Here is a 13,853-nt window from a genome sequence, read left to right on the forward strand (position 1 = left end):
GGCAGACCTGGAGCACGAGGTGAAGGTCTCCTTGTGAAGACTGGCTCAGCATCCCTGCTCTGTCCCTGGTGCATTGATGCTGTCCTGGGTCTATTTGTGGTGGCTGAGGGCTGGCACGTTAGATCCTAACCCTTGGGTAGGACCCTCTCTTCAGTTGTTGCACTGTTTTTGTGCTTGGTAGGGCTAGGCTTCTGCCAAGATCATCTGAGGCTTGCTGGGCTGGATCTTCAGCCTAGGCCACAGGTAAAAAGCAGGTTGTAAGGGCCATATGCTCTATAAAGACACCCAAAAACGTCAGTGTGAGCCTGATTCCTTAGTGTGCATTCCTAGCCCCCTCTTCTCTCCCATCTGTTTCTGTCCATATTGGACAAGCAGGCATCCAGATGGGCAATTACTGCTGGGAACTGTATTGCCTAGAGCATGGGATCGGGCCGGATGGCATCATCTCCTCCAACACATCCTCAGGGAGAGCAAATTCTTCCTTAGGGACCTTCTTCAGTGCGGTGAGATCAGGGAAGTGTGTGCCCAGAGCACTGTTTGTTGACCTGGAGCCCACTGTCATTGGTAAGTCATGGAAGGCCTCTTGGTGGGGTCTGTGTAGGGCAGCACCTTCTCTGACCTCAAGTGTTGGCCACCTAAACTGCTGGTGGGGCTGGCAGCTTCCATGTGAAACTGCATCTCAATCAGTGCAAGTCTCTTGGTAGATGGGGGGTCTTGTGCCAGTGACGCTCATGAGGTCTCAACCTTCTCCAGATGAGATCAGGACTGGGACCTACTGCACACTCTTCCACCCAGAGCTTCTCATCGGCGGGAAAGAAGATGCTGCCAATAACTATGCTCGGGGTCATTACACCATTGGGAAGGATACCATTGAGTCAGTTGTTGAGAGGGCTCAGAGTATGGTAAGAACCATGCGGAGGGTCTTCTGCATTAGGACTCTGGTTGTGGTTGAGCTGACCAAGAGATGTGATGGTGGAGAAGGGCAATTGGTTCATGGTCAGCTTGACCATGCCACTATGACTAGAACATGATGGAAAGCATATGGGTGTATATCTTGCTGACTGGGACTGGAGGAGAAAACAAGGGGTTAAAGATACCCTCAGCTGAAGCAGGAGAACAAGCAGTGATTTAACTGTTCAGGTTAAGTTGTTTTGTCCTACTCCTGTGTCAATCCTGATCCAAAAATCTTGTCCCAGCTCAGCTTCTGGCTGAATGTCTCCTCTTGGGCCTCTCCTCCCTTGTGTGGTTGCTTTTGGAGCACAAGGTTTCCCCCATGTAGACTCTCATAAGTGCTGTACTAACACAAAGATGGTTTTAGATTAGGTGGAACCTCTTAGTGGCCTTCAGACTCTTCATAGTCTTCATGATTGTTACTATCATGTGTCTACATATAAGCTGATATGTGACTTTTAGGGTAGGCCTTGCTGCTAAAGCAGGAGATTATTTACAAGCTGTATTTGCTCTGTACAGCAGAAATCACCTGTAAGCAATTGAAGGTGTATGACAGCAGGAGTAAATATGGCCTTAAACTTGATGGTGGACCATGGTGCTTTGCCTTGGTTCTAGTCCAGTGAGGCCACAATAACTTGGTTATTGTAACTTGGTCCTTACGGTTCTTTCCCTGCTGCTGCAGGTTGAGGAATGCAGTGGCCTCCAAGGGTTCCTGGTGTTCCACAGCTTTGGAGGAGGCACAGGCTCCGGGTTCACCTCCCTGCTCATGGAGCGGCTCTCCGTTGAGTACAGCAAGAAATCCAAGCTGGAGTTCTCTGTGTACCCAGCCCCACAGGTCTCCACGGCAGTGGTGGAGCCCTACAACTCCATCCTCACCACCCACACCACCCTGGAGCACTCGGACTGCTCCTTCATGGTGGACAATGAAGCCATCTAAGATATCTGCAACCGCAACCTGGACATCGAGCGTCCCACCTACACCAACCTCAACAGGCTCATTGGGCAGATTGTCTCATCGGTCACCGCCTCCTTGAGGTTTAACGGCGCTCTCAACGTTGACCTGATTGAATTCCAGACCAACCTCGTGCCCTACCCACGGATACACTTCCCCCTCACCACCTATGCCCCCATCATCTCGGCAGAGAAAGCCTACCACGAGCAGCTCTCGGTGCCAGAGATCACCAACGCTTGCTTTGAGTTCTCCAACCAGATGGTGAAGTGCGACCCGCGCCGGGGCAAGTACATGGCGTGCTGCCTGCTGTACCGGGGCGACGTGGTGCCCAAGGACGTCAACGCGGCCATCGCGGCCATCAAAACGCGCCGCTCCATCCAGTTTGTGGACTGGTGCCCCACGGGCTTCAAGGTGGGCATCAACTACCAGCCTCCCACCGTGGTGCCCGGTGGGGACCTGGCCAAGGTGCAGCGCGCTGTGTGCATGCTGAGCAACACCACGGCCATCGCCGAGGCCTGGGCACGCCTGGACCACAAGTTTGACCTGATGTATGCCAAGAGAGCCTTTGTGCACTGGTACGTAGGGGAGGGCATGGAGGAGGGTGAGTTCTCGGAGGCCAGGGAGGACCTGGCTGCCCTGGAGAAGGATTATGAGGAAGTTGGAAGGGACTCGGCTGACGAAAGGGAGTTTTGTGGTGAATTACTTTAACTGTTGCATGGTGGCTTGGATGAAGCTTTCGGGTCTCCTCATCTTGCAATTGCTGCCAGAGGAGGCAGTTGTGGGATGGGTCTGAGGAATTGTGGCTTTAGAACTTAAAGCTGGTCCAAAAGCACCTCTTGATCCAAGTCTTGTGTATGCACAATTGACTGAATAAATGATGACCTGCAAAACTATCTCCTGTCTTGATGTGCTGCCAAACCACGTCATAGTGGGGTGCTGGTGGTGGCTGCAGGGTTGTTCCCATGTTGCCTTGGTCAGTGCAACCCTGCCTAAAGGGCTGTCTTCCTTGTAGATGCTTGGGTTGGTGACATTAGGATGGATGCCCCCTGCCCTGGGGTGTTAACATGAACACTGGGGTGTTGATCCCACTTGTGCACCAGCTCCCAAGGCCTCCGTGCGTGCTTCAATATGCCTGGCTCTGGGTTTCTGTGCTGCTCTCTGCTCCAAGGCATAGAATGGAGCAAGATCAGGTTTGTCTGGTCCCTTGCTACCATGCAGGGCTCTGCTAAAGCAATCCATGTCCCGCTGCCAGCCCTGGAAGTTGAGATGGGAATTCAAATACTTCTGTCTGTTGGACCCTTTCAAATGCACCCAAACAATGTCTGATCCCTAAGTCCTGAAGTCTGGGGTTGTCTTCCCAGTCAGACTTCTTCCCTCTCGGCTGTTCTTCATCATGATGCTGAAATCCCTGCAAGCAGCTAATGAGCAGGAAAAGGGGATTTAACTTGATCCCTGCACTGCAGCAGGTTATTTCTCCACTGGGATCTCTCCGCCTAGTCAGTGACCCAAGGAAAGGAGCTGGCTGGGGTGTGATGGGGATCTGGATCTGCAGCCAGGCTGTAATTGAAGGGCTCTTGGCTCTGGGCTGCGCTGGAGGAACCTTAAACACCCTGAAGCAAGCGCAGGGCTCTATCAAAGCCTGCCTGCACTTGCTATTACTCAGCTGGGCTCCCAGGGGTGGTAATGCCCCAACTCCAACAAGGTGGGAGCTACTGGGGCTGTGTCAGCTCCAGCTGCCCTCTGCTTGGGGGAGCAGCGCTGCTTAGACTGGTGGTGCTGGTGATGGGATGAATGGGCTTTCCTCTGCCTGCTTTGAGGCTCCTGGCCCCACCAGATGCAGTTCTACGTGCTGGGGAAAGCCTCTCTGTGGGGAGCTGGTGTAGATCCCAAAGTGATGTCCAAACTTCCCTCCAGAGGGGAAAAAAAGGGGGGACAAAGCAGGAAGTAGCTCTGACACGTGCAGTGCCAGCTCTACCTTACCCATGTGGGTGCGTGGACAGGAGCTGAGTGAGAGTTGCCCAATGGTTTTGGTGGGAGGAGCTATTCTTCTGCTCACCACAGATGTCCTGGGATTGGGGTCCTGGTCTGGGGTTCATGGGCTGTCTGCATGGCCCATAGGGCTGCAGGAGGGAGGCACAGCAGCCAAAATGGTTGTACCATCACTGGCGGCCTGAGGTCACATCTAGAACCTCATCTTATGATGCTGGAAAGGTTTAAATCTCCATGGACTTACTGAACACTCTGCGCCCTTTGGGGGTCAACTTCCTGCTTGGAAAAGGTACTGTTGGTATTCATTCTTCCCATTTTAAACCTTCTGGTGTGCCTGATGGCTTGAGTGCAGAGCTGTATAGTGTGAGCTGCTGCGCAGCCCTTGTCCATGCTGGGGGTGCAGGGAAGGTCTGGCTGCTGGACCACTCGGGACATGTTTGTCTCCTGCCTGCTCCCCAGCAGCCTTGCAGCTCCATCAGGGCACTCTTGTGAATGCTCATGGGCTTCAGGCTCACCTGCTTGTGATGGACCCTTTCTATCACATCTCTGTGTAATGGCCCTAAACGGAGCCCAGAAGTGATGGAGTGAAGCAGTTTGTCCCCCAGCCATGTGGAGGACATCACATTGCCCTGTGCTGAACTACAACCTCCACTAAGCATCCTTATCATCACTGGCCCCAGGAGGACCAGGCAAGGCTCTTGGCTTGTGTTAGGCCATGGGATGTAAGCAAGAGGAAGCAGGTAATGCTGGATAGAACCAAGGAGGGTGAACTTGCCCAAGACCTTATAACAAGTCATTGGCAGAACTCTGCAGGCACCTTGAGCCCTCCCTGAAGGATAAGGATGAGCAAATCCACCCTGACCCCTGTGATCCACCCTTATTGCAGTAATGGAGCAGTGAAAGAATGGTGGTGAATTGGCTGGAGCAATGTGGTGGAAACACAGACCTGCTGCTCCACGTGATGCTGTTCAGTGAACTTCTTTATGACCAGCTTTGGTGTTCCAGCACACAGGTAGGGAAAATAAAGCTGGAGCTCTGCAATAAAGCACTGCTCATGGAGGGGCCAAAGCATTGCCTATGGCCATCAAGCTGGAGATGCCAAGTCTCCAGAAGCCATAGGATTGCTCCCCCTGCAAGCAAAATCCTTTCCTTCCCTCCATTCATGGGAGGGCAGGAGCAGGTCTGTGCTGACCTATGCACCAAAGTGATTGATCCCAGCAACAGTTCCATCATCCCAGAGCACGTGGCTGCGCTTCTGCTCTTGCTCAGCCACACTGGTTGGCTTGTGGCTCCAAGTGGGAATGATCCTTGACCCACGTCCCCACCAGGCTGCTGGCCCTCCCTTCTTTGGGGGGATTGAACCAGTAGCTATTGGGAAAGGTGGTAGCCCTCAAGAACATGCCTGGAAACATCTCAGCATGTTTACCTATGAGCACAGAACCAGAGCTCACCTGTGTTCTTTTAGAGCATCTTTGAGCCCTGAATAGTCTTATTTCTGGCAAATGGAGCAGCTCCTGTTCCCCCTGTGAGGGTTATTGTCAGTGTTAGGGATGTGGTATGGAGACAACCAACGGGAAACCCAGGAGATGGAAAGTGACCACCTAAGGTGGATAAGAGGAAACCTACTCAGCCCCAAGGTCTTTGGGCTCATCAGCTTTGGGATGTCTCAGTGTTGCACCACCCTAGCAGAGCTGAAGACGAATGAGAGGACCCATCAGATGAGGCAGGAGCTAGTGACCATCCCCAGAAGGACCAGCCAGAGCACAGAGGAGGCTTCAGCCCAAGAGGGATCTTCCTGAGGTCCATCTACTGCCCATTCATGGTGTCAACACCCAGGCTTTTCAGGCTGACACAATCCTCTGGTCTCCTTCCATCTCCCAAGTACAGGACACAGCAATACCTCCCATCCCTGCTTGTACTTCCCAGTGCATCACTTTAGGACCACCTCCAGAATCATGCCTCCATCAGTGGAGAAGGCAACTGTAACTACAGACTGACTCCACTTTGAGCCCAGCATTGAAATAAAGCATGGATGGAGGCTATAGTATACAACAAGCACAAAGTGTAATGCAACGTAGAGACTCAATGCAGCGTGGAGCAGCCATGATCCTATCCCACAGGCTTACAAACACTCCCTTTCCATATCTTATCGTAGGCAATTCATTGCTTTTCCTCCTGAGTCATCACAGGGCCTGGCTCAGCTCCTCAGGGCAAACTCCTAGCCCATGCACATGGTGCTGGTTTCATGCTCGCACCAACCCCTGAGCAAGACCCCAGCACTGCCCCAATGCCCAGGGAACAACCAAGCTCTACCATAGATGGGAGGAGGCAAAACCCCACCAGGACATTGCTCTTTACCCAGGCACAATCAAACTGGGAATTCCCTGCCTGCTCCCAGACAAGGTGAGAAAAGCAGCATCCAGCTCCCGCATCAAGTTCCTGCAGGATACAGGACACTTCCATCACAGCAGGCATTATGGTTGATGACCCTCACAGATGGCTTTATCACACCCTGATCATCACTTGCTCTTCTCCCCAAAGCAACACCCATGCAGTAGGGCCAGCCCCATACAAAGACCTGGGTTAAAGTCAAAGAACTAAAAGCAAACCCCCCCCAAAAGAGTCTTTTTTTTATTTGAATAAAGGCAGTTGCATAGAGGTTTACAGGTGCTTTTTCTAATTAAAAGGTGCTTTTACATTAAAAGCCAGAGCAAGAGTTTGCCATTTCAAGCCAAAGCAGGCAGCTTGCAACATCCCCCTGGCCTAGGGACCAGGATCCTCTGCCTATGTGTCCCCAACACAAAGTCAGGCACTTATTCAGCTTCACTCATCAATCAACAGCAGTGTGATAAAGCACGAGACACCCATGCTACAGCCGTGCACTATGAGCACGTAGACTATGCAAGCAGGAAAGGTTTAACACCTCAAACAGTAGCACTGAGGCTCAGGACAATCCTTTGGCACCTCCAGGCACTCAGGACTAGTTTAAGGCTTCTGACAGAGGGTTTGGTTTCATCTGAGGTTTGCCTTCATTAAAGACCAAGCTGCAGTTTGTTAATACTCATCCTCATCAGCCTCATCCTCTTCTCCGTCAGCCGAGTCCCTTCCAACTTCCTCATAATCCTTCTCCAGGGCAGCCAGGTCCTCCCTGGCCTCCGAGAACTCACCCTCCTCCATGCCCTCCCCTACGTACCAGTGCACAAAGGCTCTCTTGGCATACATCAGGTCAAACTTGTGGTCCAGGCGTGCCCAGGCCTCGGCGATGGCCGTGGTGTTGCTCAGCATGCACACAGCGCGCTGCACCTTGGCCAGGTCCCCACCGGGCACCACGGTGGGAGGCTGGTAGTTGATGCCCACCTTGAAGCCCGTGGGGCACCAGTCCACAAACTGGATGGAGCGGCGCGTTTTGATGGCCGCGATGGCCGCGTTGACGTCCTTGGGCACCACGTCGCCCCGGTACAGCAGGCAGCACGCCATGTACTTGCCCCGGCGCGGGTCGCACTTCACCATCTGGTTGGAGAACTCAAAGCAAGCGTTGGTGATCTCTGGCACCGAGAGCTGCTCGTGGTAGGCTTTCTCTGCCGAGATGATGGGGGCATAGGTGGTGAGGGGGAAGTGTATCCGTGGGTAGGGCACGAGGTTGGTCTGGAATTCAATCAGGTCAACGTTGAGAGCGCCGTTAAACCTCAAGGAGGCGGTGACCGATGAGACAATCTGCCCAATGAGCCTGTTGAGGTTGGTGTAGGTGGGACGCTCGATGTCCAGGTTGCGGTTGCAGATATCGTAGATGGCTTCATTGTCCACCATGAAGGAGCAGTCCGAGTGCTCCAGGGTGGTGTGGGTGGTGAGGATGGAGTTGTAGGGCTCCACCACTGCCGTGGAGACCTGTGGGGCTGGGTACACAGAGAACTCCAGCTTGGATTTCTTGCTGTACTCAACGGAGAGCCGCTCCATGAGCAGGGAGGTGAACCCGGAGCCTGTGCCTCCTCCAAAGCTGTGGAACACCAGGAACCCTTGGAGGCCACTGCACTGGTCAGCCTGCAGCAGAACAATGTATAGTTACCTCTCTCAATAAAGGACTGGAATAACCATCCCAAATAATACAGCGATAGTTCTGTTTAGAGCACTTCGTGACCAGAGTGAGACCAAGCCCTGGAGTGAATTCACACAGTACATCACCCTGCTGAGCATCTGAAGTATGCCTGTGTTCCTCAAGTGCTGCATGTCTATGGTACTACCATAGGTAGGTCTGTCTGGTCAGATGGAAACCCTTGGCAGATTGCTCCCTTATCAGCTCAATGCAGAGCTCAGCACCTGAGAGGGGATTTGAGGTAGTATATGTCCCTTAGGAGACATCCCAAAGACATCTCACTGACAGGCATCCAAGTATGCTACAATCCTGCTTCACTCTTATCAAATATGGAGTTTGATCTTCCCAGCCCTGTTATCAATTGTCCATTTAGAACATCTCCAATTGCACAACCAGGGTGTGTTTGCCCTGTGGTCAAAAGTCCTCCTCTCCTATCTCTTGGGCCTAGTGTTGTGCAACTTCATACATGTATAATATGCAATGACAGCTGCTTTTAGAGCAGGTTCAGATGGCCCCTTGCCTTACTGAGCACCAAAGCTAATCACAGCAGAAGCCACCTTTTGAGCTCACATAAAGGGTTTATTTTTCCTCTGAAGACTTCTACCACATCCCCAGAGTGTAATTGTGTCGTCCATGGTGTCCATGGACATGTCCATGATGTGTTACTTTAATGGAAAGACTCTCTTTTCTCTTACCATCTTACGAATTCTGCTGAGGACAGTGTCTATAATCTCCTTCCCAATGGTGTAGTGACCACGGGCATAGTTGTTGGCAGCATCTTCTTTGCCACTGATGAGCTGCTCTGGGTGGAAGAGCGCATGGTAGGTCCCAGTCCTGATCTCATCTACACAAGGAGGAGCAGTCATGAAGAGCAGCACACATTTACAGGTTCTGTGACAGTAAATCACACAGCAAACCTACCAGGAACCCACGAGAGATGAAGGTCATGGCATGGTTAGTTCAGACTGGGAATAATGGAAGGAGCAAGGATAATCCCATCCAAGGTCCTACTAAACCTCCTCCATCTTCACCCAGCAGCTACCTTGGGATCCTAATGTAATTTAGCTCAAAGATGTAGGACACTGCCCATGTTTCCAATGTTATTGTGGGATTACAGTTACCATATAGAATGGTTTGGGTTGGAAAGGACCTTAAAATCATCTAGTTGGCTGGAAGTATCCCCTCCATCCACTGCTCTACAGCCTACTGAAGAGGAGACAGAATGCCTCCAGGGTTGATATTCCTGCTCAGTGTATCTGACCCAGCTTCAGGCATGCTATGAAGACAGGCATTAGGAGCAGTTCCTCTAGGTTCCATGCAGCCAATGCAGTTGGAGGCACCTCCAGGGGGTATTTAAACCCACTCAGTCTCAATGTTGGACACGTTTCATATTTTACTGGCTCACTAAGTTCTCAATGCCTTAATAAGGTGCCTAAAAATGAAGTGGAACCAAACCAAATGTCTGCATTCCTTTCATTAGATGAAATAATGAGTCACGCATCCTGGATGCAAGGTAGGAGCAAACACTCAGGAGAAGCCCTGAGGGCAGGAGCAGGTAGATGGATGCAGGTGGTTGGGAATAATTCCTTGAGCAAAAGGGGATTTGGTTTTTGGAAGATACTTGAAATCAAAATGCCATGACAGAGTCAGACACCCAGGGATCACTAAAGGGGGTGGGAAAGGGAAGTAGAAAGCTTGCAGTAGCAAGAGACCCAGCTTCCACAGAGCCATGATCACCCTTTTCTTCACCTAAAGGGTGCTCAGGCATTGAAACAGACTTCCCAGGGGAAGTGGTGGAATCACCATCCATGAAAGTGTTTAAAACCCATGTAGATGAGGCCCTCAATGACATGGTTTAATGCTGGGGTAAAGGTTGGAATCAATGATCTTAAAGGTCTTTTCCAACCCAGTTGATTCTATGGTATGTATAGCACCAATTTGCCCAAAGATGCTTCACCGGTAGCATCAAAAACAGATATGCCACACGTGATGGTGTAACTCGGTCCAGAGCCACTGAGGCTGACAAACTCATTCCACTTTGCACCTCTGAAGATCCTGCTCAAGAAAGCCGCTCTCTTTAAAGGAGGGATCAACTAAAGGCAAGTCAGTGTAGTAAGAGCAACAGGTCTGTCACCCCCAGGTCCATTTGGAAACACAAACTCTATTTCCTTCTGATGGCTGGAGAGGTTTTACTAAAGCAGAGTGAGAGCTGGCACGAAGAGCAACACAAACCCCAAGTAAGAAGGGTCAAAGGCACCACAACACGCAGTTGCCCCACTCTTACCTATCACGGTGGGCTCCAAGTCTATGAACACTGCCCGGGGCACGTGCTTGCCAGAGGCTGTCTCACAGAAGAAGGTCTCGAAAGAAGAATCCACTTGTTCAGCCTTTGGTTCCACAGGTTTCACCTGCTTGGGGCCAGGAATGGTCCCATCCGCCTGGATGCCATGCTCAAGGCAGTACAGCTCCCAGCAGGCATTGCCCATCTGCACGCCAGCCTGCCCGATGTGGATGGAAATGCATTCCCTCTGGAATGGGAAACAACGTGTTAAGGTGGCTTTCAGACATCCTGTGACTTAGCACTAACCCCCGTGGTTCTCTGTTGGAGATGATGAGGGAAACAGGCTGCTTCCTCCCACCGCGGGGAGCTGGAGGAAGGATCAAGCCGTGATCTGCAGGGCAGCTGGATACAGCCGAGCTGCACACACAGCATTCCTAGGAAGGGCTCTGCCAGCCCAGAGGAGGAGGAGGAAGGAAGGAGGTGATGGGTTTCCCACTGAGGCAGGAAGCAGCTGAGCAGCACTGGCTCTGTGCTCAGCTGCCATGGAGTGGAGCAGCTGCCGATTCACCAGGTCCCAGAGCAATGGGACCTCAGACAACAGCTCCAGGCTCCTGGATCCAAGCAAACAACCTGTGTGCTAAGCAAGGAGAAGCCAAGCTTGGGAATTCCCCAGCCAAGCTGGGAGTCACAGCAGGAAACAAGCATTTGCCCGGAGCCAGAACAAGGGCAGGATGACACCCGGGGGGAGCCTCGGAGTCCTCATGTAACCAGGTCATCCTCCAGGAGCCTCTAACTCACTCCAGGGCAGTACTGAAGGTCCTGGCGTCTCCTGGAGACTCTCTGATGGTTGTGTGCTCCCTGGGTAATAGGCATCTCTGCTGCTTCCATCACCCTGAGATCAAAGCAGTGCTGCAGCGATGACAGAGGCTCCCATCCCAAGCAGAGTTCCAATTACTGCCATGCATGGCATGGGGCAGTGCTGCTTCCCAAGGGATCACCATGAAAGGGAGCTGGTGATTCCACCTGGGGATGGCAAGTCCCACTGTTTCTAGTGTTGATGGGCAGCTCGCTTTAGGTCTCAACTCATTTCATCCCACCTACCCAGAGCTGGGGTCTGCATAGATACGCTCTGTTCCAAGTAGCCCACGTTGAGCAGGGCATAACAAATGCCATTGACAACCCAGTTGTCTCAGGGCTGAGAGGACATTGTGTGTGCACAGCCCTACACATAACTACCCTGCCAGAGGGATTCCGTCCGTGGAATGTCTATGCCCTGTAAGTAAAGCTAGACAGCCCTGGGCACCAACCACTTGTGGCAGGAGCCATCAGAAGAAGGATGCAATGCAACCTTTTATCAGGGCCTGTTGCAATAGGACAAGGGGTGTTGGTTTTAAACTAGAAGAGGGGAGATTCAGGACAGACATTGGGAAGAAACTCTTTACAATGAGGGTGGTGAGGCCCTGGCCCAGGCTGCCACCAGAGAGGTGGAGGATGCACCACCCATAGGGACATTCCAGGCCAGTATGGATGTGATTCTGAGCAATGTGGTCTAGTTGAAGATGTCCCTGCTCATTGCAGGGGTTGGACCAGATGGGCTTTGAAGGGCCCTTCCAACACAAACTAGTCTATGAACTCCTTTATCTCCAAGCATGGATGTGCCAAGACATTTCCTAGCCCTCAATGGGCACCGCATACCCAGGTCATCCACCATAAAACCAAACACCAACTGGATGAGCCTCCCTGGTACCTCGGAGAGACACCAACCCCCTTTACCCACACCTTAATCCCAGTGCGAGCCCATCCTGCTGGGTGTGGAGGCCGTGTTTAAGCCCTCCCTGTCCCAGTTGATATTTGCACTATGTGGGAAATGCTGGCTGCCATTTGCCCATCCCTCTCAGCAAATGGTTGCAATAGCTCCTTGCCACAGCTCGCAAGGGTCAGCGCTGCGGGTGCTTCTCCAGCACGGGCTGGGACAGCTGCTCCGCTCACTGCCCTCTCCCAGCTCCATATCCCAGCACCTGCTTCCAGGGAGCACTGGAATTTTCAGCCCAGAGCACAGGAATGGGAACAAAAGAGGAGGAAAACTAAGATGGAAAAGAGAGGGGGCTGCTGGAAGGAGGAAAATGCAGCTTTTCCTGCAAGTTTTCCCCCGCTTAATGTGCCAGAAGGATTTCTTTTGAGATCCCAGTTCTCCCACATTTACATCAGGACAAACTGCATTTTACAGGCTCTGCCTATTGTTTTGTCCAGCTGATTTTCCCATTGGGAACGCAATGTAAACCTTTAACCGTTTTCTAGCCAAGGCAGGCTCTAGGAGTCAGCAGATAAAAGGAGAAGTTCAAACGCTGCCTCGCCGGGAAGTACTTTGAAGTTTTCTTCCATTCACAACATGCAAAGGGAAACCATTGGATTTTCCAACAAGTTACTCTTTTCATTCGCAATAAGGCGTAAGTTAAGCTGCTCTTTACAACAGGTTTCAGCTAAATCAGCCAGAGCTACTCAGAGTTGAAGGGGTTTTGGTAACCGCGTTAATCCAGCTCAGTTTCACTGCTGCAAACTCTTTAGACCGAAGATTCAACTAAAAACCTAGAAGGAAAAGGGGCTTTATTCATTTCACAGCTAATCCCAAGGGTTTGCAGCAGACAAAGGCAACATGGCAGCTCACTCCTAAGGAAGGAAAAACCTAAAGGTCTGTGGAAGTTGCACCAGTTCCCTGTGGCAAAGCAAAAACTGAAGTGTTAAACTTTGGGAAGCCGGGAAACAGACAGGGCCAGGAGCATCAGAACTTAAACCCCAGTTTACCGCATAGTTCTGGGTTAAGGTACTGGTCCCCCCCCAAAAAGTAAACCCCAACTTGCATTAAAGAGCCAAAAACTTCCCAACTTTCCAGCCCCCACCTCAGGAGCTCCAAACTCCCAGTGAAAAAGCAGCAAGAGGCCACTTAAATGGTGCTTCTCCAAGCAAATCCTTCACTTTTCCCTTATAAGGAGCAAACACTGACTCAATAACCCATCAGGTAATCAGCAATTCAACCAAGCTGTTTGGAATTAACATTCCCAAGCTAAAGGAGAAGGGGGGAGGAAAGGAAATCAAGGGGTTTAACTCATTACAGTGGAAAACACACAATCTCTATGTTAAGTTTAGACCAAGACAAACACAAGGCATGCTCTTACCATGATGAGACTGGAGGCTCGCTAAGATCTAAGTCAAACAGCTGCTGCCCTGCCTCTCCCTGCAACTTTATAGCCCAGGAAGGCTGGACTCCACCTGAATAGAAAGAAGCTCTCTACTAGCTTAAAGGAGCAGAGCTCCTTTTCCTTTGCATCCCGGGAAACAGCAAGGGATAAAAGGATCTCTTCGTGTCCAGCTGGTGGGATTGCTGTGATGGAACACACCTGGGGAGGGTACAATGGGAGATTATTTCTTTTCTTTCTCCAAAGAGCCTCAAAAGGGAGGGAAAAGGGGGGAAAAAAGTGGTGGTGGGGGGAAATAGATGACAAATGTGGGGTTTGGCTAAAAAGAAGGAAACTCTGTGGAAGTTTGTGTCCCCCTTATATGGATTTTATACAGCAGAAGGAGTCTTCCCCTTA

At 51.5% G+C, this 13,853-nt stretch overlaps 2 protein-coding genes across 2 annotated transcripts; one reads left to right on the forward strand and one right to left on the reverse strand.

Annotated features, from left to right (window-relative positions):
• The first annotated feature begins 355 nt into the window (after positions 1–355).
• On the forward strand, positions 356–2,796 carry LOC134171750 (tubulin alpha-3 chain-like). Its single transcript, XM_062634272.1, is given in 3 exon segments — positions 356–564; positions 754–902; positions 1,634–2,796. Coding segments are annotated over 3 exon segments (1,308 nt in total). The 5' UTR covers positions 356–383; the 3' UTR covers positions 2,612–2,796.
• A 3,712-nt stretch (positions 2,797–6,508) lies between these two features.
• On the reverse strand, positions 6,509–13,593 carry LOC134171751 (tubulin alpha-3 chain). Its single transcript, XM_062634273.1, has 4 exons — positions 13,437–13,593; positions 10,267–10,510; positions 8,678–8,826; positions 6,509–7,930 (listed from the first exon to the last, which is right to left on the reverse strand). The coding sequence occupies exons 1-4, from the start codon at positions 13,437–13,439 to the stop codon at positions 6,947–6,949; spliced, it is 1,380 nt and encodes a 459-aa protein (XP_062490257.1). The 5' UTR covers positions 13,440–13,593; the 3' UTR covers positions 6,509–6,946.
• Between the last annotated feature and the right edge of the window lie 260 nt (positions 13,594–13,853).

Source organism: Pezoporus occidentalis, unplaced genomic scaffold, assembly GCF_034315485.1.
Source record: "Pezoporus occidentalis ecotype Australia unplaced genomic scaffold, CSIRO_AGI_Poc_V1 ctg42, whole genome shotgun sequence".
Classification (NCBI taxonomy): domain Eukaryota; kingdom Metazoa; phylum Chordata; class Aves; order Psittaciformes; family Psittacidae; genus Pezoporus; species Pezoporus occidentalis.